The sequence below is a fragment of the Dermacentor variabilis genome, chromosome 8 (assembly GCF_050947875.1).
Source record: "Dermacentor variabilis isolate Ectoservices chromosome 8, ASM5094787v1, whole genome shotgun sequence".
In the NCBI taxonomy this organism is placed as follows: domain Eukaryota; kingdom Metazoa; phylum Arthropoda; class Arachnida; order Ixodida; family Ixodidae; genus Dermacentor; species Dermacentor variabilis.
Genome location: NC_134575.1, coordinates 104,458,027 through 104,479,857, shown reverse-complemented (window position 1 = coordinate 104,479,857; position 21,831 = coordinate 104,458,027). Strand labels below are relative to the sequence as shown.

At 43.2% G+C, this 21,831-nt stretch overlaps 1 protein-coding gene across 4 annotated transcripts in view; it reads right to left on the bottom strand.

Annotated features, from left to right (window-relative positions):
• LOC142590503 (uncharacterized) overlaps positions 1-19,678 on the bottom strand; it is a 138,291-nt gene extending 118,613 nt beyond the window's left edge. For all 4 annotated transcript variants that reach the window (XM_075702667.1, XM_075702666.1, XM_075702668.1 and 1 more), the window contains exons 1-2: positions 19,282-19,678; positions 12,512-12,718 (exon numbers count right to left, since the gene is read on the bottom strand). In XM_075702667.1, the coding sequence (XP_075558782.1) occupies positions 12,512-12,704 (193 nt within the window). In that variant the 5' untranslated portion in view covers positions 12,705-12,718; positions 19,282-19,678. The remainder of the gene's footprint in view (positions 1-12,511; positions 12,719-19,281) is intronic.
• Between the last annotated feature and the right edge of the window lie 2,153 nt (positions 19,679-21,831).

Here is a 21,831-nt window from a genome sequence, read left to right as displayed (position 1 = left end):
AGTTTTGCTGCTTTCTTCGCCATCACTACCACGTGACAGTACAGCGCTACTGCAAAAAATTCACCTCAAGCTTGTGACGAAACGTATTCGGGTTATTATCAGAGGTGATATCATCATGAAGATGATTCCACGTGCAGATGGCTTGTGGAAGTGCCGATGCGTTAAAAGCATTCGCACTACCAAAGATGTGCGTGAAGCTGAGGTGATTAGGTAGCCTGCGAGACATGAGAAGGGGGCATTCAAGATGTAACGAGGCAATTTTATTGCTGTAGACGTACTTGTGAAAAAGGTATAGGAGAGACATTTGGCTGTGAATGGCCAATGGTTAAAGAAAATGATTGAGTTTAAGCTGAATCACACTTGATGATGGTCATAGTTCCTTGAAATGTAATGGGCGGCTCTGTTCTGAACTGCTTCAAGACTGTTAATTTGATAATGAGCAGAAGGGGACCAAATAGATGAGGCATATTCAAGTTGTGGGCGAAGGAAAGTTAGATAGGATAATTTGCGAACATTAAAGGGACAATGACAGAGGTTACGGCATAAATGACCTAATATTTTTGAGGCTTTCACGCAGGCAGCAGAGTTGTGATCATACCAGGAGAGGCCTAGTGCAAGGTAAACACAAAGGTGCTTATAATATGATGTCTGGGACAGCTGGTCTCCTTGTATGTGGTAGGAAAAATTAGAAACCTCACGCCTACATCCAAAAGAAATAATTTTGCATTTGTTTGTATTTAGGGCCATGAGCCAGGCGTTGCACCAGTTAGAGATAATGTTGAGATTATCTTGAAGGATAAGGTAGTCGTCAGGATGGTTTATTGTTCTATATACCATGCAGTCATTGGCAAGGATTCTAATACTTGATGATGTATTATTTGGCAGGTCATTTATGTTGGTCAAGTAAAGAAACGGGCCTAGAACACTGCCCTGTGGAACGCCAGAAGAGATGTATGTACAGTGAGACGATAAATTATGAGCCGTCGTGGAGAGCTTGTGAAGGGAAAGGAAATTCTGAAGCCACGATAAAGTGAGACATTATAACCGAAGGGCAGATAATTTAGAAATAAGGCGGCAAAGGGTGACACGATTGAAAGTTTTGGCAAAATCAAGAAAGAGGGAATTGGAATCCAGTAGCTGTGTTTCGCATGACACACTTTTCCTGAACCCGTGCTGGCTTGGAAAGAAGAATTTGTTAGCCTCCAGGTGGTTGTAGACATGGGAGCCGATTTCAAGCTCAAGAAGTTTGCAGCAGATGCATGCGAGTGATATCGGATGGTAGTTTGCAGGTGACTTCTTATTTCTAGATTTAAAACTGGGTATTATTTTAGCAATTTTCCACTCATCTGGAAGTAGTCTAAATGACAGTGACTGCCAAAAGATGTGGTATAATGTGGCGCTGGATATGGAAAAGGTGTTTTTTAGCATCTTGGAGTTAATATCATCAATACCGGCTGATGAAGATGCCTTAAGCTGCTTAATTATACAGGCAATACCATCCACTACGATTTCAATAGGCTACATGTACTGGCAGTTGTGTTCAGGGACAGATGGCTCGTCGGAATCATCTTCCCATGTGAATACGGATGAAAAAAAATGTATTAAATGTACAAGATCATTCAGAATCTGAGAGAGGAAGGTTGTTTTCACCCAGTAATGATAACTGGTTACTACTTTGGTAAGAGGACATGCAGTGCCAGAATTTCTTCGGATTATTTTGCAAAAGGGAAGGTAAATCGTTGTGGAAATATTTATTTTTGGTATTGCATATTGCGGAACCGTAACTGGTCAAGATTGTTTATATTGTTCCCAAGCAGAAGGTGTACCAGAGCGCTTCGCATTACAATACAAAAATTTTTTCCTGTTTCTGTGTTTACGAAGAGATTTGGTGAACCAAGGGTTTGCTTTATCGTTAGAAATTGTGATAATTAGGATACATTGCTTAATAAGTGAGGACAGCTTGTCTCTGAAAAGTGCCCAGTTTTCATTTACAGACCTAATGTAGAAAGACAATAGTAAATCTATATTGAAGAATACTTCAAGCTCTCCATTCATTTTGTTATAGTCGGCTTTGTTGGAGTTCAGGATTTTTTTTTTCTTTGATATACCTGTGAATGGTAGAGGCAAGTCCAATGTAACTGCAATTAATTTAGGGTCGCTAAAGCCTTTTTGGCAAGACACTGTCTTAAATGTATACGGAGCATTCATAAGTAACAGGTCTAACGTGTTCACACCACGGGTTGGCTGAACAGTGAATTCTGTTGAAAGGCAACATGCTGAAAATAAAGTGGTCCAATCAATTAGCGGGAAATTAAGGTCTCCAAAGAGTTAAATTACATCAGTGGGTCAAAGATCTTTGGCATTAGCGATACTATTATGAAGCTTGCGTACAAAGGTATTGTTAGAATCAGGAAGGTAACAAGTCTCAATTAAGATTTTTGTGTATTTAGCCACACAGACCACCCAAATGATCTCAAGGGTTGAGTCAAGATTTAGCGCGTACAAAGTCACCGTATGTTTTACACCAAGAAGGACACTGCCACCTATTTTGTCGATGCAGTCTTTGTGATATATGTTATAGTATTCACTATCAAAAAAAATTTCATTATTTGTGACTGCAGGCTACAACCAAGTTCCTGTGACTGTGGGAATACCAGATCATTGTCTTCTAGAAAAGAGCAGATGGCATCACGCTTGGGCATTATGCTTCCGATGTTAGTAAATGATAACAGAAAAGAAGGAGTGACCAGAGGTGGTGTGGGCTTTTAGTGGTGCTTTCATGGACATAGTGTTAATTGCAAGGTATCTTTCTGAAAAAACAACAGCCTTGCTGACACGGTCGAACACGAATGTTTTGCTGTCCATGCGCATCTTGTCAAGAGTTTAAATGGTTTCTTTTGTGTTTTAGCAAATTCTATCAGTATTTTCCTTGCCTGTCGTGTAGCCAATGAAAAATCTTCGCCGACTTCAGTTTAGGAGCAAATGCAAGGACTTGCTGCTTATCGCCAAAGAAATTCAGTGTCACTATTATGGGTCTGCGTCTGGCGTCTCCAAATTTACCTGGCCTATGCACACGTTTGAACTGTGCGCCAGTGATTGAAGCGTTCAGTTTCTCAGAGCAGAACTTCATAGTTCTTTTTTCAGATGCTGCCCAACCCTCACTAGGCTCGTCAAATAATTAGGTGCACAATAATAATTAGGTTCAAACGTTAATATTGTGTTAATCCATGTTAGTACTGCATTAATTGTTCTTGAATGTTACCAGGAAATTTCAAGGCTTTAGGTTACCTGACTGCGCATACCTGACTGCGTTTCATGGATATTGTGTTTGGACTAAATTATTAGCACTTCAAATAAATTAACTGGCTTTGGGAATTCACGAACGATTTGAATAAATTAAATGGCATTCGGCATTGCTGTTTGCCGTAATAATTTGTATGGCACACGGATCCAAACAAATGAGCAAACCGTAGTTTTCACAAGCACCACTTCTCCCGCCCGTCAAGGGGCGCTGTAAATCTGAAGTAGGGCTAGGAAGGCTGAGTCACACTCTGTATGCTTGCTGAAGTGTCATCTGCTACAAAGAAGGAATGCTCAAGCCCGTGTGCTTCACCCTAAACGTTGCGTTTTAACTAGTTATAAAAAAACTCTATACTTAGCATGTATTCAAATGTTCGTTGCCAAAATACTTCCTGTGCCAGACAGTCAGGCCTCTTTTCTATTGAATTGAATTGTATTCAGGGGTTTTACGTGGCAGAATGACAATTTGATTATGGGGCACACTGTAGCGGGGGACTGAAATAATTGTGATCACCAGGCCCCACTGCACGAGACGTTTTTGCATTTCGCCCCCCATTTAAATGCGTCCGCCGCAACCCACATCTTCTATTGAAAACTTAAATATGAGAAAGAAGTGGTAGATAAAAATGTTCAGTTTTAATATTGACATGTGCACTTGTTTATCGAATGACCGCGTTTCATCATATAACAAATATTATCGCTCTGCGCAGGATGCGCCTTAATGTATCGCAAGTTTATGAAATGTTATCGATGGTTCTATTCGCTGTCTGTCATCGCCGAACTTTGTGTAATCTAACTGCATGTATGCACGACGCGAATTATGTAGAACTTTCTGGAGGACATACGCATACCACCGATTATGCTGGAACCTCCGATGATTCATGTATAAAAGTCAACGCGCTTGACCGGCAGATAAGATTTTCATCGATTTAAGACTGTGTTCGCCGCTATCATTGCGCTTTGAGTGTAGCCTGCTTTTGAGGCTGCAGGTTTGCCCAATAAACACTAGTTCCACCATTCAGTTTTGCTGCTTTCTTCGCCATCACTACCACGTGACATCCACGTTATATAACCATCCTGACAGTCCATGCGCATCTTGTCAAGAGTTTAAATGGTTTCTTTTGTGTTTTAGCAAATTCTATCAGTATTTTCCTTGCCTGTCGTGTAGCCAATGAAAAATCTTCGCCGACTTCAGTTTAGGAGCAAATGCAAGGACTTGCTGCTTATCGCCAAAGAAATTCAGTGTCGCTATTATGGGTCTGCGCCTGGCGTCTCCAAATTTACCTGGCCTATGCACACGTTTGAACTGTGCGCCAGTGATTGAAGCGTTCAGTTTTTCAGAGCAGAACTTCATAGTTCTTTTTTCAGATGCTGCCCAACCCTCACTAGGCTCGTCAAATAATTAGGTGCACAATAATAATTAGGTTCAAACGTTAATATTGTGTTAATCCATGCTAGTACTGCATTAATTGTTCTTGAATGTTACCAGGAAATTTCAAGGCTTTAGGTTACCTGACAGCAAGAACCCCCATTCCCTCGTTTTCCTCTTCAAACATAACGCTTCATGTTTACGCTACATAAAATACATGAAATCCAAAAACAAGGCAACCTATATGGATTAATCCATGTAGACAATAAGGAAGCGCTTCACTGTCACAAGTTAAATTTGGCAATCGTCAGTATCCCCATCCCATACATCAGCAAAGCAGCTGAAAAACAATTAAATGTGGCCTGTATTCTCCGGTAAAAATACATAGCCAATAGTGTAGTTGTTCTCTACATGAACAACCTGAACGTCCGGGACATCATGCAAAAGGACCATAATTTCAAATGGAAATGATGCTTCGACATTCTGCGTCGAAAGAAATGGAAATTCAACACCGTAGAATAGCACTCGGATTCCTCAATGCAGCAGCCACAAAGTTTGTTCGAGTTCTTGTAAATCGCAGGAAGTCAACATCGGAGTAGCTGTCACTGATGTCCGTAAAGTGCATCCATGCATGCCAAAGTGATTGCAGAAGCCAGACAATGTCTTCAACTGACAATGCAACACACATATTCAGCTCATGGACGTATTCCAGGAAACTCTCGAGTGGGAAGAAAAGTCTAAAGTCCAGTCTGTCTAGGCTCTGCCATTATATCAGCCTGTTTTGTTCACCTCCTTGCCATTACAACACTTGAAAATACTTAGTACAATTTGTAATATGCTTATCATACTCAAATACTATTTGCTATAGCACTAACTTCTAATTTTCTGAGGTATTTTTTCTCATGTGATGCTAAACAAGCCTTCACTGCAGTCACTCTCCTTAAACCCCTTTTGTATATTAAAGCTGAACATTTTCCTCTACCGCTTCTTTCTCATATATTTAAGTACTCAATAGGAAATGTAGGTCGCGGCGGCCACATTTCGATGAGGGTGAAATGCAATAACACTGTGCCTCGTACATTGGAGGCATCTTAAAGATCCCCTGGATGTCAAAATTAACCCGCAGTCCCCCGCTACGATGTGCCTCATAATCAAATTGTGGTTCTGGCATGTAAAACCCCAGAATACAATTCAATTCAATAGCAAAGACGCCTTGACGTTGCATAGGAAGTATTTTGGCAACTAACATTTGAATATGTGCTAAGTATAGAGATTTTTTTTTATAACATGGTTCAAATGCAATGTCTCGAGTAAAGCACACTAACTTGAGCATTCCTTCTTTATAGCAGACAACACTCCAGCAAGCACGCTCAGTGTGACTCTGCCTTCTGAGGCGTATTTCAGTTTTACCGTGGCATTTGATGGGTGGCGGAAGTGGCGGGCGCGCAAATTAAGGTTTGCCCATTTGTTTAGATGTGTGTGCCAGTCAGTTTAGGTATCATAAAGATCAATACGGCAAACAACAATGCTGAGGGCCCTTCAATTTATCCAAATCGGCTGTCAATTCCCAATGCCAGTCCATTTATTTAAAGTGTCATTAATTTACTCCAAATGCAATATATTTCAAAAGCAATTGAAATTCAATGCAATAAAATTCCTGCAAAGAAGTTGAGGAGAGGGCCTTAGTAGCCAACTTTATGAACTTTTAAGCCTTCTTTTTTTCACTAGAAAAGCACAAGAGGCATCAATTCATTTGAATACATAAATCGAAACAAAAATGTTAACGTAGCAGAAGCAGCACTTCATCAATCGGCTTGTAGAATATTGATGGGAAATGAGCTAATTCATCTTTTTTGTCTTAATGTCTTTATATAGTACTCACCCCCTTTGCTTACCGCAGCTCAAGTCATCTGGAGAGGTTACCATGTTAAAAGTGCTTTCAGATTCTTATGAAGCAATTGATGATCCAAGATGCAACAGCCACGCCTTTGAACAGCTCATGCAAATGCTGACCACAAAAGCTACGAGTAGATCTACAAGAGACTAACCTTCATAACATCAACTTTGGAAGACTGTGCACTTCCTTTTGCGTGCATCACTGAGCAGTTTTCCTGTATCGTGGCACCGTAGGGCAGCTTACACAGAAGTGTAGTTGTGCCTGTCGTAGGCAGCGCACTCTACTCGCAGGATGCGCTGCACTGACTCTCCCGCAGCCTCAACCAGCAGTGCCTGGCAATGCTGTTTTTTGGGAGATGCCCGGTGGTGTCGTGGAAAGATCATCTCGCCGTTTGGCTAGGAAAGCCTTGACACCAGCTTTGAACTTCGAAAAAGCTTCTTTGACTGGATTGAAAAATGGGCTGTACAGCAGCAGGTGCTTCAGTGAGTGCTCATTGGTGGCTAGGACAACCTCCTCAGCACGGCAGTGGGCTGGCATGTTGCCGAGCACTGAGCGCCAGGTTCCTGATGAATTTCTCGGAAAAATCGTCGAGAAATTTGTTGAGTGAAGCCCAGTGCATCTTGTCCACTAAAGTCCAACGCAGCAGGTCATTTACACACAGGCAAGCCAAAACATGTATATTTGCACCCTTTGTCTGGTTGCAAGACAAATATTGGGGCAGCTCATCTTGCTCGGCCAAAACTTTTTGCACACCACAAGTTGAAGCTCGGTGCGTCAATGTAGTAGTGCATGACTGTGGTCCCCTCATTTTGAAGCCATTGAGGGAACTTGTGGTGCTCTTCGTTGACATGAGGACGATTATGATGAACCTGCCTCTGGGTTACTAACTGAAGTGTATAACCATGGCCACTGAGAAATAAATCAGTGGACAATTTGCTTATTTTGGTACATGGAAACTTCTCTGTCAAGCACATCCTAATTTGATAAGCGTAATGAATAGTTTTTGTAAAATTTTATGCAGTGTCTCCACCACATCTCGGCAAACTTTTTTCACGAACCACCATGCTTTTTGAATGTTTTTCAATCTGTTGCGGCAATAGAGCGCACAGTCTTCATATTTATTCCCCAGTGTTTGGGCCAGCTGCTTCAAGCCACCACCACATCGGTACACATCGACAACACAGAAACAATCCACGGCAGAAAAGCGAGTGTACTTGGTCTTCTGTTGATCAGGCATCTTTCTTGGTCGTCCAGATACTCACATATTGCCTTCCTTCGTTGCACCAATTTTCAAAATACTCCTTTTACACAAAAGTTGAAGTACGCCATTTGTGACGATCACACAATGCCCAACGCTGGTCATCTGCATGGAAGCGTCGTGTCCTTTACCGATGCAACACCATGTCATCTGTTTCAGACCTTTCCTCATGAATGCCAGTTCAAGAATTCAGCTTTTATACAAAAATGTTGACATAATTCTAAGACAGAAACCTTTACCATCTTTTTTTTACCCGATATATAGAAGTGTCTCATTTATGATGTACAGACGATCGCGACAACAGCCAACAGAAGAGTGCAACTTCATTGATTGTCTGCTCGCACTCTGCAAGAAATTAGCTGCGCTATCTTGCACCTTTGGCATAATTTGAGCAGGACAGATTCGACAAATATCACCTGAGCTTCGCTTCTCCTGTCGTAATCTGCGCAACAATGAAGGGAGTTTCCTTGCAGAGCATTGCAGAGACTGCACTAATTGCTGCCCTCAGTTTGACAAAACTAAATTTTTGAAGTTTGGAAAAGACAGGTTCGAGCGGGAAATTGTGGAAGCCTATTTCATCAAGAAAGAGGGAAACGCTTGCGTCAGCAGGCCATCCATTGTGCTTAGTGACAAGGAGACGACTTTTTTAGAAAGTTTCATTTAGGCCTCATGTTAGAGTGATATCATTTGGTTTTTCCGTCTGTCTTCCTTTTATTTAACTAGGTTTTATTTTGTTGAAGATTTCCTAGTGGCTCTTAAGATTTTGTTGCATTTTTTTTTTGACGCAGACGCTGTTCTTTAGACCTTTATCATTCAACTTTTCTGTCCATTTCATTTTTTGTTACGTGGTTCATTTTTCGCGCGGTCACGTGTTTTATCAATGTTTTGGTGAGTGACTATTGGAGATTTTAGTTTTGATGCAGACGCTGTACTTAGACGCCTTTATCATGTTTTTTCTGTGTTATTCGTTGGTCATTATTCCAATAGTCGTACGGGTTTTAAAAACATCACTGACTGGGCCTTAGGCATTTGAAGTGTTTTATGTTGTGGATAGTTTGATAGTGAAGCGTAGAGGGTACTTTGTATGTCTGGTTTTTGTCCCCGTTGGCTTGGAAAAGACTATACTAGATCAATTGTCTCCCATGCTGATCCACGTGTGGTTCGTTTGCTCATTCGATATTATATGTGCCAGATATGAGTCCTGAGTGGTCGATAGATTGCTGTTTTTTACTTCTAAAGTTTCGTGCGTGACTCGGCGTGAATAACCTACATAAGGCAGGCTTGTTGCGGAAATAAACTTAGTTGTGAGTGGCGCCGGTCCTGTCGTTTGTGTTCTTCTTCTTGAGTCCTCGTCTTCTGCGCCTTGCCTTTACTACTTCTTGCGAGCCCATAGTATAGGAGTTCCTACTTTTAACTAGTACGTAGTCAGCAGTATCATAAAGACTAGAAGTCAAGCTGTAATACTTAAAACAGAAAATTCATTGGGGCTATTCGAAGGGGTTTCTAAAGTTGAACCACGGAAACGACAGGCACGAGCCGGTCACGAGTGTAAGCTTTCGCCTCCCTCAATGTTCTACATTCTCGTCAGTCGTCGATGAAACTTTGCAATGCTGGGTCTTTAGAACACAAGCGCCCATCCAGCAGACGCACACAGTGTACAGAAATAAACAGGAATATAGAGAGCATCCAAGACGCTTGATATGACTGTTGCCCACACGCAATGGTCGAGAGAGATGACGAAGCCCATATTTACAACCAAATTAGGCTCTCCCCGAAAAGAATTAGTTACACAAAAATGCATCACAACAAAACAAATAGAAGCATTCCTGGCATTCATAATTCATTCTGTTCATAGTACATTCTTGTTTAAGTGAAGGAAAACAAAATACAAATAGTAGCACACGGGTATGCTTGCTTCTGAATAGGCGTGAAGTTTTTTTCCTTCTTATTGTAAATCCATTCTTACCAATTGCATCCTGAGCGGCTTTATGGCCATCCCAGACCTGTTAGGAATTTTGTCCTTGGTTGTCGCCCTTTTTACTGCTTCACACTATACATCCATTCAAAACATTTATAGGAACACCAAATGGTCAAATCAGCCACCGTTCTCTGAATATACGAAACTTGTGAAATCGTCCTGCATGCGTCACAGCTGATGTCCAGATTGCAAAACACTGTCAACGCTGTGTTCGCTTGTCATTTCTCAGGACTAAAGCATATGAAATCCTACAAAACATAACTTAAAGGGTCCTTCACCAGGTCAGGCCATTTTGAGCTGACAATTGCAGAGCATAGAATACGCAATAACGACCGTGTCTGCAAAGTATTACATCGCTACATGCCGCTGGAAGATTGGAAATTTTAAACCGAGCACCATTTGCCCTTCTCCTTGCGACTGCCGTGCTCCAAGCCAGAGGGTGACATACACGTGCTAGTGCGCCTACACATGTGTTTGTGCTGTGACGTCACTTGTGGTGACACGTGAATTTGTGAATTATTCAAGGCAACATCTGTTATTTGTGTAATATGTTGCTTGAATAGACGGATTAAAGCTTAATTAAATAAAAAACACAGAAACCAAATGTTTATGCGCTTATGTTTTACTCTGCTCTGTAACAGAGATATAGTTCCGTTGCATCTGCTTGTTCCCACGTCATGCAGTTGGATGCGCAGACACCGAAGCAACGTCATTTTCTGATATGTCCCAGTGCGTGATTATGCTCTGTGATCCGCTTGTGTCTCCTTTAGTATTCATGTAGCACTCACTTATACCGCCCGTCAGGTATCCTCGTGCACAGCGCACAAAATCGTGCGTTGCACGAAATGAGACAATCGGAAAAGCTCACGCACGATGCCGTCAACGGAAGTGCGCTGCACAGCTAAAAAGTGAGAAGAAAAAAAAATGAAGGTGGGGCACGTGCAGTATGTGCCCCATGATCCTCGATCTCCGGTATGGGAGAACACAGAGAAGGAATTTCACCTGCGGAGGCTAGACGAGGCAAGTGGAGAGAGCGTCGATGTTTGCAGTGAAGCTCGCCTCCTGAAATCATGAGTTCACGACACTGAAATATTTTTATCTACGCTATTAATGAGCCGAGGTGAAAAATTTTTGTGGCAGAACGCTCCCTAGAGGAGATTTAACTTCCAGCGTATAACCAAAATTTGCTATGGAGCCTGCTGAGGGGCTCTTTAATAACACCGCTAACGACTGTTCATGTGATACCCTTACAGTGAAGAATATCAAATGCCGACAACAAAAATAACTATGTATCGCTAATATTCTTTACATTCTTCAATTAATTGCTGGCATATTGACACTTTGTTCTGCTTGGCAGAATTTACAAGTAAATGACATCATGGTAAGAAGGTTCTTGATATTTACTAATGGCTCAAACCATTCAGTTCTTGAATGTCATACTTGAATCACCTTTTTATCATTTTTAGATTCATTTTATGTCCCTGAAGCTGCGATTTGCAAACAGTCGAGAAAAATCTAAATGAACATAATTATTAGTGATCAGCACTGCTTCGACCACATCTGCAATACCAAACAGAGGAAGGTATTTAAAGAAACATTCACATACGCAGCAAAATGAACGAACGATGGCTACCACCGTCACACCAAACAGGATTCAGGATAACTCGTGACTAAATTTTAGCATATCCTCATCATTAATCTTGAAACGCCATTCCAATCACTTACATTTGACATCCATGACAATATGCTCTATAATAGTAAGGGGGCACTGAACTGAGCGTATCGCTAGTGATCACTAATCATTCATTATTTATTAATTTACCTCACAGGCTCCTGAAGGAGTATTATCACAGCAATGGTAGCAAAAATAATGCTAATTAAAGGACATTTTGATGGATATTGACGATTATGTGTACGTTTGACGGCTACCGCTGTCATTCCAAACAAAATGGTTTGTGATCACTTGTGACAAATTCCTTGCATCTCCTAGTTCTTAAACTTGAATTATCATTTGACTCATATTTAAATTTGATGCCCGTAACTTTATACTGTATCAAAATGCGAAAACAATGAATGGAGCATATCACTACTGATGACTAATCACTATGCATCATCAGTTACCTACGGTAGCAGAAAAAAATGATCATTTAATGACAATTTCATAGATAACAGTGATGATCTGCACGAATGATGGCTATCACTGCCATACAGAAATATCATAATTTAATTGTTTAAAAGAGTTTTCATCTGGCATCCATGAAGCTATCATGCATAAAGTACAAGAACCCCAAACGGAGCTTACAAGCAGTGATCATTAATGGCTCTGCGATATCAATTGGGAATGTTGACTGATTCAAGCTCATTTATTGACACTTTCATTTAAGCCATCGACGATGTGCACAAACGATGGCTGTTGTAGCCCCTACATTGTTCAATGATAACATTGAGCAATGTAAGGGCTACAACAACACCAGGACAAGAGGGCTCTGGATTAACCTCTGCCATCTAAGGTGCTTCAATGTGCTCAGTACAGGATTATTTTTGTATTCGGCCCCAATCAGCATGCAGACAAGAATCACAAACCTGCTAATTTGTGCTTCGCAGCAACATCATACACACTTGAGCAAGTCGTGCCAAGCTAGGTAGACTTGGCTATTGCAACACTCACACATGTAAGCAAATGTAAGAGAAGTGCAGTGCACTGCCAACCTGAGGTGGAGCCTAACTGATCCACAGCCTCCGTAGTCTGCACGCTCCTAGACTTGCTCCCTGCTTTCAACGAGCAGCCAACAGACTTGTCAGCAAGAGGCAAGCCGCACTGCGTGCCAACCTCGACCTGACCACTGACGTTGGAAGGGCTGTGACATGCTGTTTTGGCAGTGATGCTTTCAGCTAGGCTCATCGTATTTGTGAGGCCTGCAAAAAACAATTGGGACAATTACAGTCCTGTTACAACATCAAGAACACGAGGTAGATACAATAGAATAAATGAAGGGGCACTTTATGACGCATAGCCAAGGAACCAAAATAACCGTTTCGGCTGAGTATTCCTAAAGGGCTACAAAGGACAATCCACATTGAATAATCAAAAGCAGGGCAACCTATTTTTTGTGGAAGGCTTACGGCAGCGGAACATATCTGAGACACTTTTTCATCTCATACATATTAAAGCTATTGGTGTAATCCAACTAATGAAAAGTGATTGCAACATCCCGAGGTCACCGACTGTATGACTCTATGAATGACTCTGTATGACTCTGTCTGAATGCCGACTGTAGGATCTCGATCACCCCATGTCTTGTGCCAGCTGATACCATCCTGTGCTTGCAAATTTTCCATTTTCTCACACTACCTGTCTGCTGTCTATGATTGCACATCAGTTCCACTGATGCCAATTCAGTAACCCTGAAAGAGCATTGGTTACCTGCCCTACATTTTACACAGCTTGCCCAAAGACACTGCACTACATGGAGCACCTGAATGCTTTGGAGAAGGATGTCCAAAAGCTTCATGTACAGCCTGCAAGACTGACAAACATAGGTTTTCCTCGTGCAAGCCAGTGAGAAGTATGTGGCGAGATGCTTGTGGCGATCTCGCCTCAGCGTTTCTTCTGGATTTCTCAAGCTGACAGGCTGTCGTGGCAACATTCTCGCATATTTTAAAAGGCCCTTTTTGCAGCTGCCAGAACGATGCCATGGCAGAGCTCGCATATCGCTTGTCACCTGTGACCCCTCTTTGCAGTTGCTATAGTAGTGCTATTCTTTAACGCCGACAGCCATGACTTGTTACATACGATGCGAGCATCCAGGAAACAGTTGAATGAGGGAACACAATCAGCAGTCGGATGGAGGAAGGTGGTGGTGAGGGGCACTGGCCTACACACTATTATAGTTTTTTCGAGGCTTGTTTGATTATTCAATATTTTCGAATAGTTGTAACTAATAATGTGCTATTCAATATTCGCTTGGACTTGAATTTTGTTATTCGGAAATTTCGAAGTATTCGGCTTGAACAAATAGCCACAAGCGGCAGGGAAAAAGTGTTTAAGGAAGTTTCGGTTTTGGATTCAGTAATACTTTTCCAAATCCAATCCAATCCAAACCAAGCCAGGAAAACAGAACTATACTCGGAACAAAGGTGCACAAAAACGCATCTCGTCGGCGTGGTGGTGTGGTCGATTCTGTTTAGTGGGCGACTCTGTCTCTGTCGCGGCGGCATTTGATCAATCCCAACCGCCTTGGCCCATTCCAGAGAGCACCACGGGGGACTTGCATGCGGCCAGCAATCTGATTTGGAACTTTTTTGTAAAGATTCCACCGGGAACCAAAGCTCGATGTCTTAAATGCAAGGCAGTCCTGAAGACCCCGACAAGTACGACAATAACCCTAGCAACACATTTAAGGAGACACCCAGATTTGCACAAGGACTACCAAGAGAAGCGGGACACATACGAAAGGCCATCCAAGCTCAAGGGGGGCAAGCAAGGCAAGTGGTCAAGAGCCATTCATAGTCGACAGTTTCAAGCCGAAAATGAAAGCGTCGGCCCCAAAAGCCCAACAGATGACAAAAATGATAGCTCACTTCGTAGCTCGTGGTATGCACCCCTACAACATTGTCGAAGAACCGGGTTTCCTCGACATGATGAAGTTCGCTATGCCGGATTATGCCGTGCCGTCTCGGACAACACTCTCGAGAGCCCTTATTCCGGACCTCTATGCATCAAGCAAAGAGAAGGTGAAAAAGAAGCTCGGGCACATTTTTGCAAGCGGAGTAGAGTCGCTTTGAATCACAACTGATGGCTGAACATTGCGAGCAAATGACAGCTATGTATGTGTAACTTGTCATGTCATGGACAGTGACTTCATGCAACACATGCATGCACTGGCTTGCACGGAGATGAGAGACTCTCAAACTGCAGAAAACCTGGAGCTATTTATCACAGGTGTTATCGAGGAGTGGGAACTACCAGCCCACAATACTGTGCCAATCTTCCTCATTACAGATAATGGAAGGAAGTTTACTTATGCAGCAGCGCGGTCGACCTGGAGTGGTGTGCAGTGTTTCGGACATACCCTTCAGTTGTGTGTCAGTGATGTCAAAAGAGAAGTGTCAGGGTTTTTGCAGCTCTGTGCTAAGGCCAGAGCGATTGTGGCTAGATACAAACGGAGTGCCAAGACCCGAGGACGGCTTCAGGAAATTCAGAAAAACATGCAGCTGGACCCTCTCGGGGTTATACAAGACGTCCTGATGCGATGGAACAGTGAGCATGCCATGATGGCCAGGCTCATGAAGCTCCGTACGGTTATCACTGTAGAACTTTCAGAATGTGATGCAGTTCCAAACTTGAACGCGAGTGGAAGCTTATGAATGCAGCAGTGCAAGTCTTGAAGCCACTTGACCATGCCACAACTGAACTCTCTGGGGACAGATATCCCATGCTGTCACAAGTGATTCCCCTGTTGCAGTGTACAGAGGTGGTTCTAGCTGAACATGTTTCCGAAGGTGGTGAGGCAGCCTTGCTTGCCTCAAGCTTTTTGCGTAGCATCAAGATGAGGTTCCCTGATATCAAGATGTCACACCTTCCTGCATTGGCAATGTTGGTTGATCCTAGATACAAATATGTCTGTTATGCTGAACAACCTGCAAAGCAATGGGCGTTCCCTCTACTCACAATGGCAGCAGAAGAGACTGTGCCAGTTGATCAACATGGTACAGCAACAAGTGAGAAAAGCATCTGGTCTGCAGACCCATCAGGGGACTCTGTGTGGAGTGCTTTTACACACTTCATTTCGTGTGCACATCTTCAGTCAAGCCGTAATATCTCGGATGAGGCTGCTGGGTACTTGAAGGCCCCGCTTCTTTCCCGGTCCGATGACCCCCTTGTGTGGTGGGAAAACAAGAGCAGCCACCTTTACCCAACCCTGGTTGCAGCTGCTCATAGGTATCTTTCGATAACAGCTACCGAGACAGGAAGTGAACAGCTTTTTTCGACTACAGGAGCCATTGTAAGCTGCAGAAGGGAGCACCTCAAACACCAGCATGTGGAACAGCTAGTGTTTTTGCACGAAAATTTGTAGATTTTCGTAAAGAATCAAGTTGTTTACGTTCCTTGAATAAATCCCAGACCTTAGCCCTCTGCTGATTTATTTTCTTTACTTGCTACCATTCGAACGAAATTATTCGAGAATTACTATTTGCTTCGAATTAAAAAAGCATATTCGCACAAGCCTGGTTTTTCACAATAGCTCTGCCATCCCCGTTTTCATTTTTTTACGCAACCTGGTTATAACACTTATCGGTTATAACAATGGCATTTTCGTGGCACTTAAATATTGCTATAACTGGGTCCAGCTGTATCCTAATGTGAATGAAATTACATGCTTACTTTCATTTTTGCGTGTTATTAATACATGACAGCAAGTTTATGGTTTCTATTGATGTAATTTGTCCCTATTTTATAAGCATTCGGCTGTCTTTTGACAGGGTCATGCAATGAGTTTTGAAGTTTCGAGCACAAAATTTACTTGGCGGATTTTCAGTTAGAATTTTGTTAGGATTAGATGGTGTTAAAAAAATGCATGGTGAAGAGAGGTATGCTGAAAATTCTTGCCAGTTCCTTTCTTTTTTTTTTTTCTATCAGCTTTAGCGTTGTCGAGGTGGTCTGAAGTAGTGGGTGCCGCAACCATGGTAGGTGCAGCTCAGGGCGGGCAGGCTCCTAAGCTCACTGTTGCAATTAAGAGTCTGAAGGCATGCCTTAGCAAGTATATTTTTTAATAATATACACTAAAAACCTTTCTGTTTGACTGAACATGAGTGGGACATGAAGACAGCAGGCAGCTTCTATGTGTTGAATGCATTTCAGTATTATGTTAATTTGTGCCAAGGCGATGCTATGAATGCGAAAAACGTGAGAACGAACTAAACGAGATATTTCATTCAAGAACGAAGAAAGTTTATTATATAAAGGGAAAACGCTGAAAGTATGTACTGGGAGGATGTATCGGGGATAGAAAAGGGTGAGCTAACATCTAGGTGAGGCAACAGTTTTTTCAAGACTAGATGCATATTTAGGCTTCCACCAAATCCCTCTCTACCCGACAAACCAAGAGCTGATGACCTTCACAACGCCAAATGGGTGCTTGCAGTTCACAAGACTCCCATTTGATTGGCATAATGGCAGCACTTGAAATGCTTCAGAAAGCACATGTCCGAAATCCTGAGCGGACTAACAGGAATCGTTGCACAGGACTAACAGGAGTCGTAGACTAATTCTCGTCTTTAGCTGCAATGAATCTGAGCACGACAGAAATGTTGACACAACGCTCAAGTAGCTCTCTCCTCGAGCCTCCCAGCTCATTATTCTTCAACAGTGATGACCCCATGATTCGTCCCCAGTCTCCACACCACTGTCCAATGGCTGCATCTCACAGACACCCAGCTCGCCGGTGTTCATAAACTCTTCCATATCGCCTTTGCTGCAGAACATGGTCAATGCACATTGCTTCAGCTGTTTGAAGTACTGCACTTCATCGATACGACAACAATGAAGGAAGTAAGGAAAGGAGGAGGCAAAGGCAGAGAAGAGGTATTTCCACGGTCAGCAGGCTTTGCTTCCGCCATTCACAAATTGTGCTTTAGGGATGCACGGCATGATCGTGACCGTCATTTCCTTGCAAAAATTTTCACTATAACTTAAGAAGTTCATGTGACAGGGGTTTCCTTGCAAGCAGCTTGGCAGCAGCATTCCTGTCAATCACTCCTTCAGCCAAAAAAAGAAAAAAGTTTGATAAATTTCTTGGCAATTAGCAGCAGCAGCTCTTTGTAGTGTTCAGCATCAGTGTTTCCACAGCTCAACACTGGCTTAACCTTTCTCCTGGGAGACTGCACTGACAAGCTTAGACCTGGTAGAGCAGCAATGGCTGATCCTGTGGGCACGCGGAGTGGCGCGAGCCAATGGGGCCCTGAACTAGGGGCTCCACCCCACGAGGAAGTCACCCCATCTCATTACAAATAAGTGCTTTCTCTCTTTCTCTCTCTGCACGCAAAGTTTCAGGAGCTTTGCGACGTTCTCAAATGAGGAAGTAGAGATTCCAAGAATCTCCGAAGACCTATGAGCAGATTCACCTGCTCCTGAGTTGGGTAAAACAGGCCGCCACAATCTTGATGAGTGACGAGCCTGTGCTCAGGAGTGCTGCTTTTTGCTCATTGTAGCACAGTTATGCAGTCCGCACAGGGAATGTGCTCACTCGCAGCGCACACGATCATGTGAATCATGGCCACGCTGGCAACGTCAGGGGTGGAGACAAGCGGTCTCACTGAAAGGCGGTGTCTTTTTAACCCCTGCGCTGCCATGTTCAGGACCTTATCAAAGAAGCTTGTTGCCATATGCATTACTGTTCAACAGGAAGAAGATGCTGCGATGAGAATGTGGTCGAGCTCTTAACATTCCAGTCACTAGAAGCTGCCACAATTCCGGTCTTCAGCAGAGGTGCAGAGGTCGCAGAGACTTCGTGCACTTGCTCCAAGATAACCGGATGTAGACATGACATCCCATCATGACGCACAGCCAGTGAAGGTGGAGCTTAACCCCGATCACTCGGTGAATGAGTTTAGGAGAAAAAGTATGGCTATGGAGGAGAACTTGTAATTATCATTAGCTCTCTTAATATGAGACACTTCACAGAAATTGTGGTGTGAATGTTTTACTGTAGCTGTACCATATGCATCTGCAAAACGTGTTCAAACCGTATCAAAGAAAAAAAAATTATATGTGACCATAAGAAAAATATGTGACCATAAGAACGATATACCAACAGTTTCTGATCACAACTCAAACATTGAGACATTTACACATACCTGCCAGGCCTGCAGAGCTATTTCTGATGTTGTTGAAACAATTTATAAGATTGTTTCGGCCTACTAGCATTTTCTGCATTTGAAACTACCACTAACAGGCATTGCTTGTGGCCCAGCAAATGCATTGTACACATAGACACAGTATTATGAGAATGAGTCAGACATGGAGGATGCAACTGGCCAGTGACAGTGCAGCTGACACAAAATACGTTGGAAAGCAACACAGTAGTCCCACAGGGAAATTTATCACAGCTGAGGACGACCAGTCATAGTTCGCAACATGATTATTTCTTATGATTTATTCTCTCGGGACAGCCGGAAACAAATTTTCTGGATTCTTCTATTTTGTCGTTTGTGATGGAACCAGGCATCAAGTGAAATACAATACTATAAGTGTTTTGGCCTAGACAATTTCAAATGCGCGTTTAATGCATTGTGGGAACGTCCAACACATAACTGGCCAGCCTTACTGGCCTAAATTTGAAGATGCCTTGCCGCCTGTATAGGATACCAGTGATAGGGTGGCACGCATCACTCAAGCGACCTTTAATTTAAGCTGCCTTTAGTGGAGCAGCTCAAGTATTAGAAGCAACAGTAAGCCTTGAGCAAATGTATGTACTTACCAGGTGCTGGACTAATCCAAGCAGCAGCACTACCTGCTAATTGTTGTCAACGATGCACAGGTAGACTAGATCTTGATGGGCACAAATAACATCAGCAGAAGCTGTAAAGACAGTTGTAGCACAGTAAAACAATTTGGACAAATGACGGTACACACATCGGTACACACGCCGGGGAGTAACAGGTGACACTAAGCTCAGCGTTACCCACACATCCAGGGATATGGGGCTAGAGCACTAACTGTCACAAAGTGAAACTTGTGCTCCTCGCGCAACCGGCAAAAAATGTTGTTTTAGGTGTAAACATCACGACTGTGTAGAGTTCGTCTGGGTAGTTCGTTACCCGTAACGTAACGCCGAGCTTGTCACAAGTTGACGGCACCGCTCTTCCCGTCCTCCTCTGTCTTCTGCGTTGGATTGGCGCGGCTCGGTACGTGCTTGAGCTCGGATTTTCGAACACAGATTGGTTTGCGCCAGCTTGGAGCTTCTGACAGGTCGCTTGCTGCTCGCGCTAAAAGGCGCCGGCTAGCGCAGGCGCGTTTTTTGCCGCGCGCTTACCGCGCATGTAAGCACGCAGGAATGCCGTGAAACGTACAAGCAAAGGAACAGGAAACTACGCTTTATTTTTCATTTACTTTGTGATGTACCTGCACACTGGGTATACCGCCGAGCGGTGGAAATTTCTAACAAACGCAGAAAAGAGTGTTTGCATCGCGCGTGGCCGTTAATTGATTGCCGCCCCAACCATGTGAAGTGCGACTCCAGCAGCGGTGCAGTTGCGATGAGGAGGTGGCGCTTCACTTTTTACCAATATCTTTCTACTTTAAAAAAAAAATTTAAGTATGGGGTTTTACGTGCCAAAACCACGATCTGATTATGAGGCACGCCGTAGCGAGGACTCCGGACCTCTTGTGGTTCCTTCATTAACGTGCACCTAATACACGGGTGTATTCGCATTTCGCCCTCCATCGAAATGCGGCCGCCTTGGCCGGGATTCGATCCCACGAGCTCGTGCTTAGCAGCCCAACACCATTGCCACTAAGCAACCATTTTTTTTCTTTATTGCCAGTCCTCGACATGTCACAACACACTTTCCTTAAATGATATACACAAAGACGAAAGAAAAAGAAATAATCAATACAAAAATCGAACAAGAAACAGTAATGTACACATTCGTTGCCGTCCGCTACTGTGACATGACATTGTCGTATTAAAATTCCTTGAGCGCTGTCAGGGGTTCAACCCTGTAAAGCCACTCAGGAACAGGCTGTTGCAATTTCTGCACTTCTACATATCGCTGCATACATTCTCGTAAGTATACACGCGCCGGTCGGGCATCCGGGTCACAATGGTAGCCCGCCATTCTTGAGCGCCATAAACAGTGGCGGCCCGTAAGCATGATAAGGTCGTACGGGAATCCTTCGTCATCATTTACTGCCAGAAACCTGATTCCGTGTGGATCTATCGGTAAATACTTTTTTAAAGTCCTTTGCAACAGGTCCCAAAAGAAGACCCCCTCCCAACAGTGGATGAAGACATGATCTATATGCTTTCCTGTTTTTTTATAAATAAGGCAATGGGTTCCCCATGGCATGTAGAACCCACGTTGTTCCAGGAAGATTTTAACAGTTAAGGTACCGGTATGTAACTTAAAGAAGAAAGATTTTGTGGCTGGTTGAACTGGCACCTTCTTTACCCTTTTCAATACGTCTAGGCCTGGGCCTCCACTGTACACGGCTCTGTACATGGGTACAAGCAAAACACTGTCACACAAATCACGGTATAACTTTTTCCGTTTTGCACTCCACAAATATTTACTTGAAAAACGAACACGCAAAAAAGCAACACTATCAACTATTTCCCAAAAGAAACCACGGACAGATCCTGGCATTATTTCGGTACCTACTACAAATTCGGGAAGTGCTCTTGACAGCCTCATTTGAATCACGATGCGCAGAAATGTGTCATTTTTATCTCAAAAAAAGAAGAATCTGTTCACTAGTTGACGCAAGAAGAGGTGCGCCAACCCAAGACCGCCATCCTTCACACGTCGGAAGAGATTATCTCGGCTGCATCGCTCCCAGCTTGATGCCCAGACGAAAACAGCGAACACGCGGTGCAGTTTCTGCACATTAATCCGAGAGCACTGTGGGACCTGCATTACGTACCAGATCTTTGTCACGAGAAACATGTTGCACGCTGTAGCTCTCGCGAATATTGACAAGTGACTGGCGTTCCATCGGTCGGCTTTTTCTTTTAGTTCTTTTGTCCGCTCCTTCCAGTACTCGCTACTGTCCTTGTAGGCATCAAGGGGTGCGCCAAGGTACTTAAATGGCGTCGTGACCCACTTTACGTTAGAAAAGTGGTCTGGTGTGGACGCCCATCTTCCATCCCAAAACATTTCTGACAGTTAACGAAGCTGTTAGTAACGTTACAAAACTTTCTGACGATACTAACAGTATTCAATACACTTTGTTTATCTTTACAGCACACAGCCACATCGTCAGCGTATGCCAATAGCTTCCCCTCTGCTGATTGAAGACATAACTCCTT